We start from the raw sequence: 20,634 nt of genomic DNA on the forward strand, positions 1-20,634 counted from the left end.
GTTAATTCTCCCACCTGGTCTGTCTGTTTTAAAGGTTCCTGTCTGTCGGCCATGGTTTGGGGATCCTCTCTGTCTGTCCCTATTTTTTTGTTTGTATTTGTTTCTGGCCCTTTAAGACATGGGCAATACTGTATTGATCCTACAGATTGTTTCTTGGGAAAGATCTTGGCTGAATGGGCCACCTAGAGATATAAACCTGTCTAAGAAAAAGATGATGCTTAGCTGTAACAATCTGGTCTTTGAATGATTTTCTGAATTACTGTACAATCTAGCAGCTGACAGTTGATTTGCCAGGGATAAAATAAGTGAGATTCTGTATGTACATGTATGCAATTACATAATAGGGAGTCTAAACAGTCAAAAACTAAGTTGAATGCTAAAAGGTGCTGCCTCTAACGTGTGACAATAGTGGCACCAAAAGAGGATTTAATTTTTTTTTTTTTTTTTAGTACTTTCAAGCCAGTGCTGACAGTCCTGGTGCAGGTCAGGGACACCAGTCCTAGGCTAAAGGGAAAAGAAATCCCAGAAAGCTACCCGGTCTATAGCAAAATGGTCAAAAAGGATCTGGCCTCTCCCCTGCTTTACAGCTGCTCTGTACCCATGGGAATGAAGTTGGAGTTTGAGAACAGGCTCAGTTGGTCGCTTCTCAGACAAAGGAAGTCTACATGGGCTGTAGGCCTCACTGATTTTCTTTCTGTGTTCTTGTCTCATGGGTTCAAAGAATGAAATCCATGGAGGGTAGCAGAGGACAAAAATAAAATAAATAAAATTAGTTTTATAGGAGGAAAAAGATGAAACTCCCCATTAGGTGAGGAGGAAACTGGTGGAAAGATTTCCCCCTTGAGTATACTAGTCTGGGGACTGAGGCGTCTGGATAAAGGCATTGATCAGAGTCCATGCTGAACAGACATTAAGAAGCATTGGGGCTAATGTTAGAATTTATGCTGTATAGATGCTGGAAACCTGTAAAGACTCTTGGATTGGCTCATGACTTTCTATTTGGCTGTGTGCTTTTAGTCCTTAAGTCTGAATTTTTTGTAACCTCCATCTGGGTCCTCTGCTGTTGCCATTTTCCCACCACTCTGGGGCAAAGGAGTGGACTGGAGTGCTAAACCTCACAGGGTAGCCTTTACACTTGAAGAAAACCTTATTTGGGACTCATTGCACTCGTTGTCTGACCATTAATTAGCCTGTCTTAATGGAGGTGGAAGATGAAATCTTCACCAGTCACAAGGAATGGGGCAATGGGTTCCAGAATTATTAACTTATAACCTGGGGAAAAATATTCTTCCCTTTTAAGGCCTGAGGAGATTCCCCTTTTGGCCAGGGGACACTTTGGAGGTGTAGCCCTGCCTGTTGCCCATAGAGCTAAAATACAAGGGCCTCCCAGAGTCCCAACATGTGCAAGCACCTGTGTCTTGGCCCTGCTGATTTCTGCAGAGGGTTCCCTGACAATCTCTGTATGGTCAACATGAACTTCCTTGGACAGAGTGCTCTAGATACATAGGTACATAAAGAGAGTCTCTGGGTACAGTTGACAGTGGGGAACTCACTTAAAGATGATGGTATCATGATGATGGTAAGGAGACTGGTCACACAGCAATGCCCTGTGCTCCAAGTCCTTGAGTGCAAACTGGAAGGAAAAGATTAAGACTCAGGTTGTTTTTTTTTTAAGCAATTTTTAAAAAAATTTATTTATTTATTTTTTTATTGTAAACAAATGGGATACATGTTGTTTCTATTTGTACACGGAGTAACAGCATACCATTTGCATATTCATACATTTACATAGAGTAATGATGTTTGATTCATTCCGTTATTTTTTCCTTACACCCCACCCCTCCCACCTCTCTTTTCCCTCTATACAATCCCTCCTTCCTCCATTCTTGCCCCCCTCCCACCCCCCATTACATCCGCTTATCAGTGAGATCATTCATCTTTTGGATTTTTTAGATTGGCTTATCTCACTTAACATGATATTCTCCAATTTCATCCATTTGCCTGCAAATGCCATAATTTTATTATTCTTTATAGCTGAGTAATATTCCATTGTATATATATACCACAGTTTCTTTATCCATTCATCAATTGAAGGGCATCTAGGTTGGTTCCATAGTCTGGCTATTGTGAATTGAGCCGCTATGAACATTGATGTGGCTGTATCTCTGTAGTATGCTGATTTTAAGTCCTTTGGGTATAGACCAAGGAGTGCAATAGCTGGATCAAGTACTGGTTGCATTCCAAGCTTTCTGAGGAATCTCCCAACTGCTTTCCAGAGTGGCTGCTAATTTGCAACCCCACCAGCAATGTATGAGTGTACCTTCTTCCCCACATCCTTGACAACACCTATTGTTGCTTGTATTCTTGATAACCGCCATTCTAATTGGAGTGAGAAGGAATCTTAGTGTAGTTTTGATTTGCATTTCTCTTATTACTAAAGATGGTGAACATTTTTTCATATGTTTGTTGATTGCTTGTAGATCTTCTTCAGTGAAGTGTCTGTTCATTTCCTTAGCCCATTTGTTGATTGGGTTATTTGTATTCTTGGTGTAGAGTTTTTTGAGTTCTTTATAGATTCTGGAAATTAGTGCTCTATCTGAGGTATGATTGGCAAAGATATTCTCCCACTCTGTAGGCTCTCTCTTCGCATTGCTGATAGTTTCCTTTGCTGAGAGAAAGCTCTTTAGTTTGAATCCATCCCAGTTATTGATTCTTGCTTTTATTTCTTGTGCTATGGGAGTCCTGTTAAGGAAGTCTGATCCTAAGCCAACAAGGTGAAGATTTGGACCTACTTTTTCTTCTATAAGATGCAGGGTCTCTGGTCTGATTCCGAGGTCCTTGATCCATTGTGAGTTGAGTTTTGTGCAGGGTGAGAGATAGGGGTTTAGTTTCATTCTGTTGCATATGGATTTATATGGCTATAAAATCAACATGCATAAATCTAAAGCATTTTTATACACAAGTGATGAAACATCTGAAAGGGAAATGAGGAAAACAACTCCATTTGCGATAGCCTCAAAATAAATAAAATATTGGGAATCAATCTAACCAAAGAGGTAAAAGATCTCTACAATGAAAACTAGAAAACATTGAAGAAAGAAATTGAGGTTGACCTTAGAAGATGGAAAGATCTCCCATGTTCTTAGATAGGCAGAATTAATATTGTCAAAATGTCCATACTACCAAAAGTGCTATACAGATTCAATGCAATTCCAATGAAAATCCCAATGATGTACCTTACAGAAATAGAGCAAGCAATCATGAAATTCATCTGGAAGAATAAGAAACCCAGAATAGCTAAAGCAATCCTTAGCAGTAAGAGTGAAGCAGGGGGTAACGCAATACCAGAACTTCAACTATACTACAAAGCAATAGTAACAAAAACGGCATGGTACTGGTACCAAAATAGACAGGTAGATCAATGGTACAGAACAGAGGACATGGACACAAACCCAAATAAATACAATTTTCTCATACTAGACAAAGGGGCCAAAAATATGCAATGGAGAAAAGATAGCCTCTTCAACAAATGGTGCTGGGAAAACTGGAAATCCATATGCAGCAGAATAAAACTAAACCCCTATCTCTCACCCTGTGCAAAACTCAACTCAAAATGGATTAAGGATCTTGAAATCAGACCAGAGACCCTGCATCTTATAGAAGAAAAAGTAGGTCCAGATCTTCAACATGTCGGCTTAGGATCAGACTTCCTTAACAGGACTCCCATAGCACAAGATATAAAAGCAAGAATGAATAACTGGGATTGATTCAAACTAAATAGCTTTCTCTCAGCAAAGGAAACTATCAGCAATGCGAAGAGAGAGCCTACAGAGTGGGAGAATATCTTTGCCACTCATACTTCAGATAGAGCACTAATTTCCAGAATCTATAAAGAACTCAAAAAACTCTACACCAAGAATACAAATAATCCAATCAACAAATGGGCTAAGGAAATGAATAGACACTTCACAGAATAAGATCTACAAGCAATCAACAGATATATGAAAAAATGTTCGACATCTCTAGTAATAAGAGAAATGCAAATCAAAACTACCCTAAGATTTCATCTCACCCCAATTAGAATGGCGATTATCAAGAATACAAGCAACAATAGGTTTTGGCGAGGATTTGGGGAAGAAGGTACACTCATACATTGCTGGTGGGATTGCAAATTAGTGCAGCCACTCTGGAAAGCAGTGTGGAGACTCCTTAGAAAACTTGGAATGGAACCACCATTTGACCCAGCTATCCCACTCCTTGGCCTATACCCAAAGGACTTAAAATCAGCATACTACAGAGATACAGCCACATCAATGTTCATAGCTGCTCAATTCACAATAGCCAGACTGTGGAACCAACCTAGATGCCCTTCAATTGATGAATGGATAAAGAAACTGTGGTATATATATACAATGGAATATTACTCAGCTATAAAGAATAATAAAATTATGGCATTTGCAGGCAAGTCGATGAAATTGGAGAATATCATGCTAAGTGAGATAAGCCAATCTCAGAAAACCAAAGGACAAATGATCTCCCTGAAAAGCAGATGATGACACATAAAGGGGGTGGGAGGGGGGCAAGAATGGAGGAAGGAGGGGCTGTGTAGAGGGATAAAAGGGGTGTGAGGGGTGGGGGGAAGGAAAAATAACAGAATGAATCAAACACTATTACCCTATGTACATGTATGATTACATAAATGGTATGCCTTTACTTCATGTACAAACAGAAACAACATGTAGCCCATTTGTTTACAATAAAAATAAATTTAAAAAATTTTGGCTAGAGATATGTATACATCTGAAACTAAATATGTTTGTCTGAGCCTCATCTAAATGTTCTGGAAAAGTCTATGAGAGTTCATATATGCTTAAACAATAATTGCTGTCTTTTATGCATTGCATCTGTCATAAAAGGGCCACACTGCCATTTAAAAAACTGGTTTATATCTGTATGCTTTGACTAAGTCTAGTTCTGATCATTGGTACTGTTCTCTAGACGTAGAAGAGATTTAATGCTATCCTTCATTTTTTCCAGTACTGCTAAACTCTACAAGCCTATAATTATCTGTGGATTCTGAATTTTTCTGTGAAAATTAAACCTAGTTAATAAGGACATCTGTGTAATGGTGACACTAACATTAATTCTTTGTATATTAAGTATACTCATGTTCTTCTAGTATACAAGTTTTAAAATATAAAGCTTGGAAGAACACTTTACCAAACTGGTATTCTCCAAACTAAAATTGTCTATCGGGGTCGGAATATAGCTCAGTTGGTAGAGTGCTTGCTTTGCAAGCACAAGGCCCTGGGTTCAATTCCCTAGCACTGCAAAGATAAATAAATAAAGTTGTCTATAATGTTAATTTTAGACTTAAAGAAATAGCAAATTTAATTGGGGATTTATTTATGTCATTTAATATTCTGTAACTGAACCCGTTATCAATAAGATGCTCACGGGCTGGGGTTGTGGCTCAGTGGTAGAGCGCTTGCCTAGCATGTGTGAGGCACTATGTTCAATTCTCAGCACCACATAAAAGTGAATAAATAAAATAAAGGTCTTGTGTCCATCTACAACTAAAATTAAAAAAAATAAAACGCATGTAAAATTCTGTGTTACTTTTTACACTGGGGTGAAAATTTAAAAGTAGTTTTGAAAGATAATGAGAGTCTTATCTGTTTAAAGGTTAATATCGTGAAACATGGAAACATTTTGCCACTCTCCCACAAAAGGGGTTGAAAGCTCTCTCAGCTTTTGTTTGATTATGTTTCAGAGGTAATGTTATATTGTGTTAGCTAACATTCAGATAGACTTGGGAAACGGTGTATAAAAACTTTGTAAAATGATATTTAAAAAAGAGGTGAAGATCAGTTTCAGAAAGAAAACACTGTACCTAAGATTTGCCAAGAGTTCCCCTCATCTGAGTTAAGACTCTGCCTCTCATCTTACTCCATGTAAGATGATTTCAAAGTAGGCTAGACTTTAGCTCATTTAAAGTTAAGTTGGAAGGATAAATTTTTGTTCCATATGGAAGTTCCAAACTCCCAGTACCTCTGTGTCCACCAACCCAGAAGTTCCCTGTACTCAGTATTTAGGGGTTTGCATGTAGGCTTCTGGTATGTTTACATGATTGATTAGCTCACTGGTGCCTGATAATTCACTCAATCCCCTCTGTCCTGCCCAGAGGTCTCGTGGGCAGGGCTCACCATTCCAATTAAAAATAAAAGCAAATAATTTTAAACATTTCCACCCTTTTAGCATGCATTGGTCTTTCTGGCAACCCAACAATTCTCTATCCTGAAACTAACTGGGGTCCCCAGACACCACTCATTAACATTCAAAAGACGTATTACTATTCAGGGATATTAAGGGAGCTTAGAATCTCTTGGGTTAGTATCTTTGGATTAAGACCCAACACTATAATATTCTGTGTGCCCTCGATGAGCAAGTGTGTGTCAGGTTAAGAAGAAAAGCAGAGAAGAAAATGTCTTTGGTATTCGTACAAAATATCACCATCTATCCGGCTGGACCATTTCATAAAGATAATTTAAATAAAAGAGAGGCTTAGGAGGACTCATCCTGGGATCAGTAGACTTTTTGAATGGAACAGACACTAGATGATGTTTAGGGTTCACTACAGAAATGACTGGCTGGGGGCTGGGGATATAGCTCAGTTGCTAGAGTTCCTGCCCCAGATGCACAAGGCCCTGGGTTCAATCCCCAGCACCCTCCACCCCAAAAAAAGACTGGATGTTAAGTGGTGGTGGTGGGGTAGATATGGCAGTGTCAAAGGGTAAAGAAAACATGCAAATCCCCAGGCACAGGACCTGGTGACAATTATCAACAGGGACAGAGGGAGAGTTGCTGAAGCAGAGAAAAAAAGGAGAGAGCCCACATTTGAGTGGTAGTTTTTCATACCCAGATGGTCACATGAAAATAATAGTTTGCTGGCATCTTTGCCAATGGAAGAACGGTTTGCCAGCTGTTAAGTCTATGTGAACGATCTTAAGGTTTTCCTTGCCTACTTTATAAATAACACAGAGGTAAAGCAGGGGCTCTTCTGGTTTTGAACTCAAAGATTAGGATTCAGCATCTTTGCCTCCTTTAACTCATCAGTATTGGTGTGAAGCAGGTGAATGACCTGGAAGTGGGGGCAGAGGGCTGAAGCCAGCGAGTCTAGGCTGAGGAACACCTGAAGCCAGCTGGGGGGGCCAGTGAAATTCCCCTTAGAGCTTCCCAAGCAGCTGCCCTCCCTGTCGGTGACCTCAACTGAGAAGCTGCAGAGCACTGGGAAGGAGACCCAGGTGAGATGGGATTGGCGGCGTCTGTCCTTTCTGAGGTTGGGACTGGTTGTCATACGGCTGTTTTGTGGAAGTTGTTTTGGTTTTAGCATGCACAGAGATGATGAAGTCAATCTCTGAAGGGCACACAAAGAAAGACTCATTTCTATCTTGAGAGGTTCTCACTAAGTTGCTTAAGCCTTCAGTAAATTGCTGAGGCTGTCCTCAAACTTACAATCCTCCTGCCTCAGCCTCCAGAGTCATTGGGAATAATGAACCCCCTCCCAAGATGTCTACATTCTAATTTCCAGAACCTTTAAGATGTTATGCTACAGTATGATAAAGAAGAAGTAAGGTGGTTAGTTTGCTAACCAGCTGACCTTGAGTTGGGAAGATTATCCTGGATTATCTGGGCAGGCCCACTATTATAAGGACCCTTGAAGTGGAAGTTAATAAGGAAGGAAGTTAATAAGAATCAGCATGTGAGTGATATAACGTGAGGAAGAATCAAGATATTTGGCCTCTGAAGATGGACTGGAGCAGGAGCCAGGAATGCAGGCCACCTGTAGAAGAGGCGGAAGGCAAGGAATCAGATTCTCTCCTAGACCCTCCAAAAGGGAACACAGCCATGCAGACACCAGGAGTCTAGTTTGCCCAAAGTGATTTTAGACTTCTAAACTCCAGAACTGTTATATAATAGCTGACTTGTTTTAAACCACTATTTGTGATAATTTGTTCAGTAGTGATAAAAATCTAATACAGAAGTTTTTGAAAATTCACAACAAAACAAAGCATTTCGTTAGTCTCCTGGGGGAAAGGGTTTATGCATTTGACAGTTTATTTAAGTAAAAGCACAAAGTGACCACAGGTCAGAGCGTCCCTCTGGTGAATATTAAGGTGTTAAAGGACACAGTTTCCACACTGAGCCCTGGGGACAGCAATGCATGGTTTTTTCCTTAGGAGCCTTTTCCTCAGCACCAGGAAGTGATCCGGGATGGGGCTACCTTCCCTCATTCAGCCTGGCCCTCCAGCTTGGGAATATGCTCAATCTTGTGAAAGGGGTTTTCCTGGTGACCTTGCTTAAGCAGGCTGTTTGCACACGGAGTTGCTTTTCTTTCTCGATTCCTTTGTAGAATATTGCTGTCACAGAGCTCCATTTTCTCCATGCATCCACTACCTGTATTCCCTTTTGGTGTGTTTTTCTTTTCTCAGCTGAAAATGGATAGGCTGAGAGAAACGGCATGAGAAAGCCTTGCCCATTTGCTTCATTCCACGTTCCCAAGAAATGACATCAGGCTCTCCGCTCACTTTCAGGTGGTCAGGACTGCTCTGGGCACCTCTACTTCTCGGAGATCATAGGTTATCTTCCTGGGACACTGAGTCCAGAATTTCTTGAGCAGATTTGTGGCCTCATTTCCAGAAGGAAGAAGCAAGAAGAGCCCATCGAGTGCAGGTGCCGCCTCTTGAAAGCCAGGACCAAGTTCTGCTTAAACGTAATTGTTCTCTGGACGGCCATCTCCAAACCCGGGGCGCCGCCTGGCTTAGGCACAGCTGTGGGCTGGAATCTGTCCCTTAGGCTCCACTCAGCTAGGTAGGCGATCGCCTGCCCTGTCACTCAGGCATCAGGGGGCAGCCCCTGCATCCCTAATCAGGGATGTCGTTTCAGGGCTGCACAGACTGTCCAATGAAGAGCGCTGGTCTTAGGAGGTGGACGTTCCAGACCCCCTGGATCTTCCTTTCTGAAGCTGCCATATTTGGCCCGCGCAGCAGCTGGGAGCAGCTCCAGAGGGTTCGTCCCTGATCGCTCTGGGACGATCTGCAGTAGCCCACGAAGGACACCCGGACAAGCCGGAGGCGGGGAGATGGTGAGTGTGTCCCGCCGGGCGTGCGCAATCAGGGCTGCAGGACCCACTTCCAGCCTCGGCTCGCGATCTGGTCTGCAGCCGAGTCTGCAGCGGGCGCCGCTCGGCCTCGGTCCCTTGGGCCCACGGGGCTGCTGGGCCAGTGACGAGGATGTCCTGAGCCGCCCCTGCGCGGGTGGCGACTTGTCCCTGCGGCCCGAGTCCCCCGGGCTGTGCGGTGACAGCGGGAGGGTCTGTGCGGGAGGAGCGGGGTGAGGGACCCCGTCCCTCCCACTCCCCAGTGGTGCCCGATTTTCCTGTGAATCTCCCAGGTTCATCGTGCAAACTCTGCGACCTGTCCCCTTAGGCTAACACTGGCAGCAAACCCCGGCATCCCGGGTGCTCCTCCAAGTTGCCAGAGCCGTGGAGGGGGGTTCAGAGGTGCGCGGTTGGCCTTATGCTAATGAGGTGACTCAGGGTACCAGTTTATTCACACACACACTCACACACACACACACACACACACACACCCCAGAGAGCAAACACATACTTTGGATTGGCATCTGCAATGGGGATAGTGGTGTCAGAATTAACTCGTGGGACACCCAGTTGGTGTTGGAGAATTGTTTAGTGTTTAGTGACACATTTGGTGTCCAGAAGAAATATCAGCAAAAGACACCAAAGGTCTGAACTTGTAGCTGGCTGTGGGTGACTTTTGGGAAACTGATCAGAATTGAGCCTTGGAGCCAGGGAGCCTTTTCCCATTGTGAGGAGGGGAGAGTGGGAGTGAGCCTCGCAGGGCTGCGTCTGCACAGCGACAGTGGGTCCTGAGCACGCTGCTTCCTTGAGTTGCTTCCCTTTTGTTTCCTGTACAGAGTGTTGTTTCTGTAAAATACCAGTTGACTTAAGCATTTCAGAATTTTATTTCATCATTCGAATGTAAGATGGCGATTTTCTTGGTTGGGACCTGGATGGATGGAATGAGGAGGTCTGAAGAAGCAAGAGTTCTTGAAATAAATTACTTGTTTATACTAAGTTTAAATAAGATTATAAAGGCCCATAGAATCAGCATGCAGGGGAATAATAAGCCATGGTCACTTCTGATGTGTCTCCCTGATCTCAGCAAGCTCTGCACCCAGAGGTGTCCACAAGAAGAATTTTTTGGATGTTCCTTATAGCTTTACCATCTACTTATCCCTAAGCAGAGGTTGACTTGGTTTACTTCTTTTGTTTTTGAATGAGTTAATCTTGCCACTAACATACTATTACTTTATGCTGAAAAGGTGTGTGTGTGGGGGGGGGTATCTTTGCCTCCACGGTTTGCACACAGGGCTGGTGGCCCTTCAGCCAGTTCACTCAGTCATTCCACTACTCTGGTGTGGGCCTTGGGTTGTTTCAGGCTTATCTATTTATTTTTGATGTTGTTAATAGTATTATTCTTAGTGTGTCCCCAAGTACTAATGCATGTTTTTTTAACAGAATGGGATGAAAACTGCTGATTTGTAGACTGGATAAATTCAAATTATTTGGAAATTGTGTTAGTACCTGAATTTATTGCTTGACCTCTCACGGATGTGTGTGCTTGGTATAGATGTGTGTGCTTGGTATAGTTACGTGTACGCATCACCATATGATTGTATCTTGCTTTTTTACTTCTTTTTTTTTTTTTTTTTTTTTGCGGTACTGGGGATCGAACTTAGGGCCTTGTGCACACCAGCTGAGCTATCTCCCCAGCTTGCATTTTTACTTCTTAACTTTGGCATTGAGCTTTGCTTGTAGGTGGCCTTGTCTGCTTCCTCCCCCCAACGTAAATGGTATTGTGATTTTGTTTCCAGTACAGTGGTTTGTAGTTGATGTATAGCAAAATGATGGATTTTATCTATTAAAATACTATTGTACAAACTTACTGTAAGCCCTTCTTTTTTTGGGAACCCAGGACCGTGTGCTTGCAAGGCAAACACTTTACCAACTGAGCTATATCCCCAACCCTGTAAGCCCTTTTTAATTCCAGGAAATGTTTTTCTTTTCTTTTCTTTTTTTTTTTATCCAGTTCTTTGGGGTTTTCCACATTTATGAAATTTGTTAATTTTCATGATTGATGAGATAAATTTCTTTTGAGACTTTCCATGGACACATGTTAGTTAAAAGAACACGTTAATGATTTAAGGATGGGACATGGCTCAGTATCAGAACACTGACCCAACATCAGCTTGGTCCTGGGTTGGATCCCCATCGTCTCTCTCTCGCTCTTTCCCTCTCTCTCTCTCTCTCTCTTTCTCTCTTTCTCTCTCTCTCTCTCTCTCTCTCTCTCTCTCTCTCTCTCTCTGTCACATGATTTCATCTCTAATTCCTCTCAGGTTTTGTTTTTGGTACCAAGGATGACTGAACCCAGGGGTGCTTAACTGCTGAGTCACATCCCAAGCCCCCCCCCCTTTTTTTGGTTCTGAGGATTGAACTCAGGGGCACTCTACCACTAAGCAACATCCCCAGCCCTATTTTATATTTTATTTAGAGATGGGGTCTCACTGAGTTGCTTAGGGCCTCAGTAAGTTGCTAAGGCTGGTCTTGAACTTGTGATCCTCCTGCCTCAGCCTCCCAAGCTGCTGAGATTATAGGCTTGTGCCACCGTGCCCGGCCCCTGGGTTTTTCATCTATGTTTCTGTCATCAAGTTCTAGTTGAAATCCAGTGTGGTCTAAGAACATAACCAGTATGATTGGTTAAGGTGTGTTTTGTAGTACAAAACACGGTCTATATTGGTGAATAATATTTCTTGTGATCTTGAGAATGTGTATTCTTGTAGTCGTTAGATGAAGTATTCTGCAATCTCAAATGTCTCCACTTGATGGATGATGTTGCTGATATCAACTGTGTCATTACTAAATTGAACCCAGGACTGCCTTACCACTGAGCTACATCCCCAGCCCTTTTAATTTTTAAATTTTGAGACAGGGTTTCCCTAAATTGCTGAGGACCTTGCTAAGATGCTAAGGCTGTTCTCAAACCTATGATCTTCCTGCCTCAGCCTCCCTGGTTGCTGGGATTACAGATGTGTACATTCACGCTTGGCGACATTATTGCTCTCTTGATCTGTCAATTGTTGATGGAGGTGTATTGAAATCTCCAGATGTAACTCTGTGATCTTCCTTTCAATTCTATTTTTGGCGCATGTGGTTCGTTGCTGTATTTAGGAGAATACCTCTTAAGGATTTTATGTCTTCTTTGAAGAACCCACTGCTTTATCATTAAACAATCCCTTAATATTTTCCTTGAGGTACAGCTAAATCTACCTGTGTCTTTATTTTGTCTTATTTTAATTCACATTTTATTGACATATAAAAGTGAATATATTTGTTAGACAAACAAGCTTTTTGGAAATTTGCTTACATTTTGTATGGTGAATATATACATTATCTCATACCTATCTTTTTGTGGCAAGATCATGTAAAATCTAATTTCTTAGTGATTTCCCAGAGTGCAATGACATAATTAACTACTGTCACTTTTTTGTGTACTAAGTGTCTGGAATTTATTTCTATCCAACTGAAATATTAAATCCTTTGGACAATGTCTCCTTAAGCCTCCCCATTACCATGTTTTTATGCATAAAATAAGTTTCTTGTAGAAGAGCACAGATTTGGTCTTGTTTTCTGATCTATTCTGCTAGTTGGTCTTTTAAATGATAGGTGCAGAAAATCCACATGCACAGTTGTTATCGATATACTTGGGTTAATAAGTAACATCTTTTAACTTTTCTATTTCTTTTAGTTGATATGGAGTTTTTCTTTTAAGCATATTTTTCTGTCTTTCATTTAGTGATATCTTTGATATAATTCTACCTCTGTCTTCTATACAGGTGTCAAGGATGCTTGTTTCCTAAACTTTTAGTGTTTTCCCAGTGTTTGCAAAATCCATGTTAACTATTCCAAACCCAGTTTAAGATTGCACTGTTCTTTCAGGGGCCATGCAAGTTTCCCTGGATTATTCTCAGCTCCTGGTCATGTCCCAGTTCTTTTTCTTTTCTTTTTTTTTTTTTTTTTTTTTTTTTTTTTTTTTTTTTTTTTTTGCGGTGCTGGGAATTGAACCCAGGGCCTTGTGCATACAAGGCAGGCACTCACCAACTGAGCTATATCCCCAGACCCCAGTTCTTTCTTGATATCATCTTATTCATGCAACTGCTTCTGCTGCTATAGTTCTTTCACCTTGGTGCTTCTCCCCCTTTGAGCAGAGTTAAGATGGTGTTTAAAAGTCTTTGTCTAATAAGTTCAGGGTCTGAGGTTTCTCAGCAGTGGTTTCCCTCACTTCATTTTTCCCCTTGTGGATAAGCCGAATTTCTTTTTTTCTCAATGTTCCTTTTATATTTTCTTCTCCGATCCCCTTCCACTTGCCCAGTCCCAGTACTGGAGGTTGCAACCAGGAGGGTTCTGCCACTGAGCTGTATACCCAGCCCATTGTATGTTTTATTTTGAGACAGGTCTCACTAAGTTGCTGAGGCTGACCTTTAGCTTGGGATCCTCCTGCCTCAGCCTCCACAGTAGCTGGGATGGCAGGTGTGTGCCACCATGCCTGACTTTCTGCATTCTTTGTGATTTGTTTGTTTTTGCTTTTGAGTTTGCTAAGTTGATATTTAAGTAGTTTAGTGGGACAACTGTAGAGATAATTTCTACTTCTTTTCCAGTGTAGAGGCAAGAAGTTAGAGGAGGTTGACGTTTGAGTTTTCACTTGTCCCCAAGATTTGCAGATTTGAGTCTACAAATCTCCCAATTGTTAGTGTCTTGGTATTGGTATCAGATCTGCTATTTTGCTGCCCCATTATTCTCCCTCCTCCACACCACTTTACAACCCAGATTGTTAGCCCTTGAACTCCCTAGCCAGTCATTGGTCCAGATTGTTAGCCCACCGAACCTCCTCGCCTGCCATTGGTCCGTTGTTATTAGGCCACGAAATTCCACTACTTAAGAATGGGTCCCCGCCTTTCTCTCTCCCTCCCCCTCCCCCTCCCTCTCTCTCTCTCTCTCTCTCTCTCTCTCTCTCTCTCTCTCTCTCTCACCCCGCGCTCAGACACTCTGCCTGTCCTTAATAAAGTCTCCTGTGTGAGTTCCCGCGTCTGGGTGGTTTCTGGGCGCTTTCATTGCTGCCGGGACTGGGATGGGCTCTTCTACCGCCATTAGGTGAGTGGAATCCCATCTGTCGCCCCCACCCCCAGACGCTGGTCTCGCCTTCCATTTGCCTGGACGCCCTCCTCCACATCCAGACGCTGACTGGTCTCATTCGGTAAGTGGCTTCTCCCCCGGCAAATGACCGTTGAGTGTCTGGCACCCCCAAGGCTCCGGTGGGGGGAACCCCCAGCCACTGGTTCCTGCAACGCCGGCCGGATCCCTATACTGACTGCGGGGGGAGCCCCGGGCTGCAGGGACTCTTACCCGAGAGGCGGGAAAGCTCCAGACTGACGGGACTCTTTCCTGAGAGCACGGCCTCTTGCAGACCTACTCCAGTCCTGGGTTCTCTCTATGCCATTTCCTCTCTGTGGAAGCCCCCGTGCCGCGCACCCAGGCACCCCTACAGGCTTAGCCTCCACGCTTACCTGGTGGTGGTGACAACTCTCTGGAGAAGTCGTCCTTTGCTCGGGTGATTCCCTGGGGGCCGAGGGATGCCTGGCCTCGATATTCACCAATCTCTCTCTTGCAAAGGGCAGCTCGCTCTCAGTCCCCACCCAGACCCCCCTGGGTCGCCTCTTAGCTAATTTAAAAGTCCCTCGGCCTCGCCCCGGACCTCAAACCAAATGGCACTTTAGATCTCAACATTTTTAGGGATCTTTTTAATTTCTGAGAGTGCTCAGGGAAATGGAAAGAGATTTCCCTACATTATCTTTGCTCTTCCTGCAAACCCGAACTTTGTCTCTCTCTCTTCTTCTCCCTCCCTCTCTCTGCCTTTCTCTTTCTTGCTCTCTCATGCTATCATTAATGGCCATTATATTTTTTTTCTTCTAGGACTTTGTTTTTCTTAAATGCTGTATATTTTGAGCTCACAATTTTGATCCTACATACCCAGGTTAATGGTTTTTTGATCAGTCCTATTTTTATTCAACTTTAGAGTTACTTTTGAACATCTGTTACATTGCAATGGAGATTCACCTATAAAAGGCTACAAAGCCTTTGCTTTTGTGTTATGTGTCTATCATGTTGTCTGATGTCATGGTGTCTATGTATGTACACGATAACAAAACTGACATAAATAACAAGTGCTCATAAAATTAAAATTTAAAAAATGGATCCAGATGCCTTGATTCATGTGATTTAAAAGATTCAACTTAAATTGGGTAAACAAATGAAAGTAAAATGTCTTTGAAATTACTTATCACACAAGTCTCTAGGTGGTCAAATTATTAAAACATTGATATCTGTAAAATGTCTAATATCAACTGTTTCTAGGACTTTTCTTCCACAGGAAAAAGATGACAGATACTATTCAATACACTTGTCTGATATCTTGGTTTTTACAGTAAAATCAGTAGATTTGACATGTATGGGGTTACTCAAATGTGTTTGTTAGAGACATCGGATTAATTTACAAAGTTAAAATGCTAATTGTTAAATAACATCGAGTACTCTTAACTCCTTAAATTCCATGGAGTAACATAATTAAACACTATCGGTATTTTCATAGATTGGTAAAATTGCTTTGTGTCATCACGAAAAACAAGGTTACTAAGACTTAAGTTCTAACAGGTTTAATTCTATATACAAAGGGATCTAAAAGTTTCCACTGTGTTTCAATTAGAGTACTGTATATAACAAAATATTTCATCTTATTAAAATGGAGTAATTTATCTAAATTCAGAAATTTCATAAGAGTTGTTTCAGAATGTGAACAAAAGGGGGTCAACATATAGGAAAGAAAAATAAAAGGTTCTAGGTATGGAAATATATTTAGTAGAGGGAGAAGAAAATGTTTCTGGGTAGGAAAGTCTTTCTGTGATGAAACCGGGATGGGATCTACGGTCATTGCCTGCTGGCTCTTTCCTCACGGGGATCCAAGCCGCCTTGACCGTGCCCCCTCCTCCCTGGCCAATATTCACCATGGGGTGTCTCTGCCTCTTGCCTTTGCCGACCTCCTCGCCCACCACAGAACTTGACTCTGGACAGCCTTCCCCCTACTGGCGGTGAGTCTTCAGAGCTCTTCTATGGTGGCCCTGAACTCACTCTCTTTCTCTCTTATGAAAACCCCAGCGCTGGGTCAGGGGGGTCTCCCTCGGCTTCATCTGCAGACCTGTCAGGGACAGCGACGACCCTCACCGATGGTCTGCTCCTACATGGGAAATCAGAGAGGTTCTAAGGATGCCCCTTCCTCTCCTGTTTTCCTTCTCCGGGTTCCTGAGAACTCTTAGCCATGGGCTCTGCCCACTCTAAAATTCTCGGTGACCCCCACCCACTTGGCTGTCTCCTCAGAAACATTTGGCCTCTCCATTTGGCTCCAGATCTCAAAACTCACAGGCTTATTTTCCATTGCAACACCGTCTGACCCCAATGTAAGTTAGGTGTATCATTTGATGTTCTGTAGTAGGACCTGTTAGAACCTGATTTGTTTAAAGGTTAATATCCTGAAACATGAAAGCATTTTGCCACTTTGCCACACAAAAGGAAAGTTTAAAGCTCTTTCAGCCTTTCCTTGATGTATGTTTTAGATGTAATGTTATTGTGTTAACTAACATTCACATAGACTCAGGAAACAATGCATGTAAACTTTGTAAAATGATGTTTAAAGAGGAGGCAAAGATCAACTTCAGAATTAGAACACTTTACCTAAGATTTGTGAAGAACCCAGCCTTACCTGAGATAAGGCTCTGCCTCCCACCCTGCTATATGTCAGAATGGCTCCAAAATAAGCCAGATTTCAGTTTATTTGAAGTTATATTCAAAAGATTGTTTTTTTTGTATGTAAAATTACTGTGATTCAAACAGGGGAGATAATGTATAGCTTAGTCAAAATTCAAGATAGCTATTGCACAAACTAAATGTTTTACTGTTGTTAATTCCATTTTGTATTTTCCTTGTAAACTCTGTAACTGTTGCCTGATTAATGTTTTGCAGAAGTACTGCTTCAAGAACAAATGACCTAAATTAATTTGAGATAATAAGCCATCACCTATAGGACAGATAAGATAATACGGACCCAATTAAATAAAAGGGGGTAAATAACTGTAAAGTCATAAACATTAAAGTTAAAGCCCAGTACTCTTACTTTATGACTGTTGAGACTGACTTGCTGGATATTTAAGATCAAACTTAAAGACAGATTAAAATACAGGGGCCAAGAAAACCAATATTTGGTTCTTGCCCTCTGAGTCAGCCTGAACCCAGGAAATGGGAGAGTTTCTCTAAGGAGCTTTGCAACTCTGGGCCACATGACCTCCTGATCAGGGAGATTATTGAGACCACTAGAGGATGAAAAGCCAATCAGTGCACCTGCTGCAAAGATGAGGGTCTTTGAAAAAGGGAGACATCCCTGATACTTCCAAAGGAAGCCACCTCATCAAGGAGACCCTACCTAGCAAATGGCACTAAAGGAGCAAGAAGCTGCTCTCAAGTTCTCCACAAGTAACCCCTGTGGGAACTCAGCTGATCCTTAACAACAGATGAGAACAAGGTCAGTTTGACCAGCTTGATCTTGAATGCCTAGCAAAACAGTTAAAACAAAAACAGCCATTCCTGGGAATTTAAAGGAAGAAACAATAGTTAAATATAACTTAAGATGTACACTTATGTTAGCCCCAAGAATAAGTAAGACTGGAGGCTAAAGAGATTCTAGGTAGGAGTGCCTGATAACTCTCAAGAGAAACTGCCAGAGTCAGAAATTTTTGGTCGTTTTAAGATCTACAGATCTTCCTAAACAGGACCATGCCTGCTAAATTGCCTACAGAAGTTCCTACAAGGTCAGATACACAAGTTCACCAACCAATTGGCCAATCAACCACTTCTCCTTCAAGACTACCAGCCCCTGACACCCAGAGCGATTTTCTATTGACACCTCTGGCTCCAAAAATTCTGCTCCCACCTAAAGCCCTCCCTAATCCTCTTCTTTTAACAGGAATGAGACTTTGCCCCTAACCAGCAGGAGGAAGCTACAGAAGAAAGACCATCATCCTACCCCAATATCTAGAAACAAAAAGGGAGGAATATTGGCATCAGATCTGCTATTTTGCTGCCCCATTATTCTCCCTTCTCCACACCACTTCACAACCCAGATTGTTAGCCCTTGAACTCCCTAGCCAGTCACTGGTCCAGATTGTTAGCCATGAACCTCCTTGCCAGCCATTGGTCCATTGTTATAAGCCCACGAAATTCCACTACTTAAGAATGGCTCCCCGCCTTTCTCTCTCTCCTCCTTGCTTTCTCTCTCTCTTTCTCTCTCTCTCTCTCCCTCTTTCTCTCCTCCCCGCTTTCTCTCTCTCTCTCTCACATACACACACACACACATGCACACACACCCTGTGCTCAGACACTCTGCCTGTCCACTGAATAGTATCTCTCACATGAGTTCCTGCATCTGGAATGGGTGCTTTCACTTGGGAAATACTTTTTTTTTAAAAAACAACTTATGAAAACAAGAATTTTCAGAATTGCTTATTTTCTCCCCCATTGACAGAAGCAGGAAATAATTTGTCTCAGAATGTCACTGTGCAACTTTGTATGGTTAGTGGTAGAACCTCAAAAATTGATAGGACATCTCAAGCTGGGTCCCCTTGAATCTACTCTATCAAGTTTGTCTTTTCTCAGCCTTCTGCAGTTCACCAGGGACACTGAAGTTTTCCTACCTTTGATCTACTTTTTGGTTTCTTTTGGAATAAGCTGGGGTTTTTTTTGTTTGTTTGTTTGTTTGTTTGTTTTTTGGTGGGGGAGAGGGTCTGCCTTTTTCTCTACTTTGGAGACAGTGGATTTCTTTTAGCCCTAATTCTCTGAATCTGGAAATGTTGATTTTAAATTTGTCCTTTTTTTTTTGTACCTAATATTGAAATCAGGCACTCAACCTCTGAGCCACATCCCCAACCCTATTTTATATTTTACATAAAGACAGAGTCTCACTGAGTTGCTTGGCACTTTGCTTTAGCATTGAACTCCCGACCCTCCTGCCTCAGCCTCCCGAGCTGCTGGGACTGCAATGTGTGTGACTGTCCCCGGCCCTTTGTCTTTTTCTTGTGCAGATGGGAATATCCCTTTTTATGTCCTTCCATGCTGTACTGGAAATTGAAAGTGTATGACTCCAGTTTTTGGTATTCGGTGACACTGTTAGATCCTATACACTGCTCCTGTTTGTGCCCCACATCGAGATGCGTTGGGGTGGCTTCAGTTTCCTGCCCCAAAGGAAGCCACCTTTCCTTCCTTTGGGGCAGGAAACTGAAGCCACCCAGGCCTCTCCTGTGGGAGTGGGAGTGGATTCTCGCCTCAGCCTCCCATACACCTCTAGAGGTGCCCAGGCCAGGCACATTTTCCTGCTCTCTTAAGATACAGGCTTCCTGTCCCGAGGCCTGAGCCTCTCCCTGAGCCCTCAGTCTTGGGGGTGACACCTTGCATGCCACATCCGCATCAGTGCCTGTCTCAGAACCACAGCTCTGAAGTGACTAGGCCAGTGCACCCCCTAAGCAGGATACATAGACACTGACTGCCTCCAGAGTCCGTCTTTCTTGCTGGGTATGGCGGGGGAGACCCGGGGCCCAGGGTTATGCCACATGCATCCAAGATGGCAACTGGCAGAGAGCCAAAGGGCGTGCTGAATGCGCCTTGAGAAAAACAGGAAGCGTTTACCATTGGCTGTATGATAATTAGTTCAGCCGCCTAGCGCGTGGACAGATATATCTTACATGTATGCTTGAGCTCGTGATCGCTTGACCTTTAATAGGATTGGATGGACGAATCTGGTTACAATTGTATATGCTTATATATTGAGGGTGTTATCTGAATAAACGGGAAGCTGCTTCATGAACCTCTGAAGAGTATGTGTCGTTTGTTCCGCTGGTCGGCGGCAAGCGGCAGCTGGGACTTGCTAACCTGCTCTCCTGACGCCACCTTGTGTTGGTACCTCTGCTGCTGTGACCTGTGCTGATCTGTCCATTGCTGGCCAACCTGGGAATTACGGTTCACATCACCATGTCACCAGGAAGAGGAACCACAGAAATGAGCATGTTCTCTCCCATATTTAATTCTTCATTTAAATTCTTGACCACAAAGTATGTTCCCCAAAGAAAATATAAAGTCGGTGGTGAGATTTGGTAATAAAAACAATATAAAGTAACAAATTAGAGCTAATAAAAAATATTTAAAAAAAATATAAACATCCTGGGAACCTTCATCAAGATTCATAACTTGGGCAGTCCTGGGAGTCTCCAGGAGACCCCCGTCCAACTCATCCCCTACTCTTCCAATCCACCGACTGATTTATCTTATCTTAACTGCATGTGTTTTCAGCAAGCATTTCTCTCTTCGGTCTGCCCCTTGAAACTTTCAGTGAGTTATGAAGA

General features: G+C 42.6%; 1 protein-coding gene across 1 annotated transcript in view; it reads left to right on the top strand.

Moving 5' to 3' along the window:
* The first annotated feature begins 8,963 nt into the window (after positions 1-8,963).
* The window catches only part of LOC306646922 (uncharacterized protein), a 123,631-nt gene continuing 111,960 nt past the window's right edge, over positions 8,964-20,634 (top strand). The window contains exon 1 of the mRNA XM_079115786.1: positions 8,964-9,145. Within this exon, the coding sequence (XP_078971912.1) occupies positions 9,143-9,145 (3 nt within the window). The 5' untranslated portion in view covers positions 8,964-9,142. The remainder of the gene's footprint in view (positions 9,146-20,634) is intronic.

This window comes from Sciurus vulgaris (assembly GCF_902686455.1).
Source record: "Sciurus vulgaris genome assembly, chromosome: 16".
In the NCBI taxonomy this organism is placed as follows: Eukaryota; Metazoa; Chordata; class Mammalia; order Rodentia; family Sciuridae; genus Sciurus; species Sciurus vulgaris.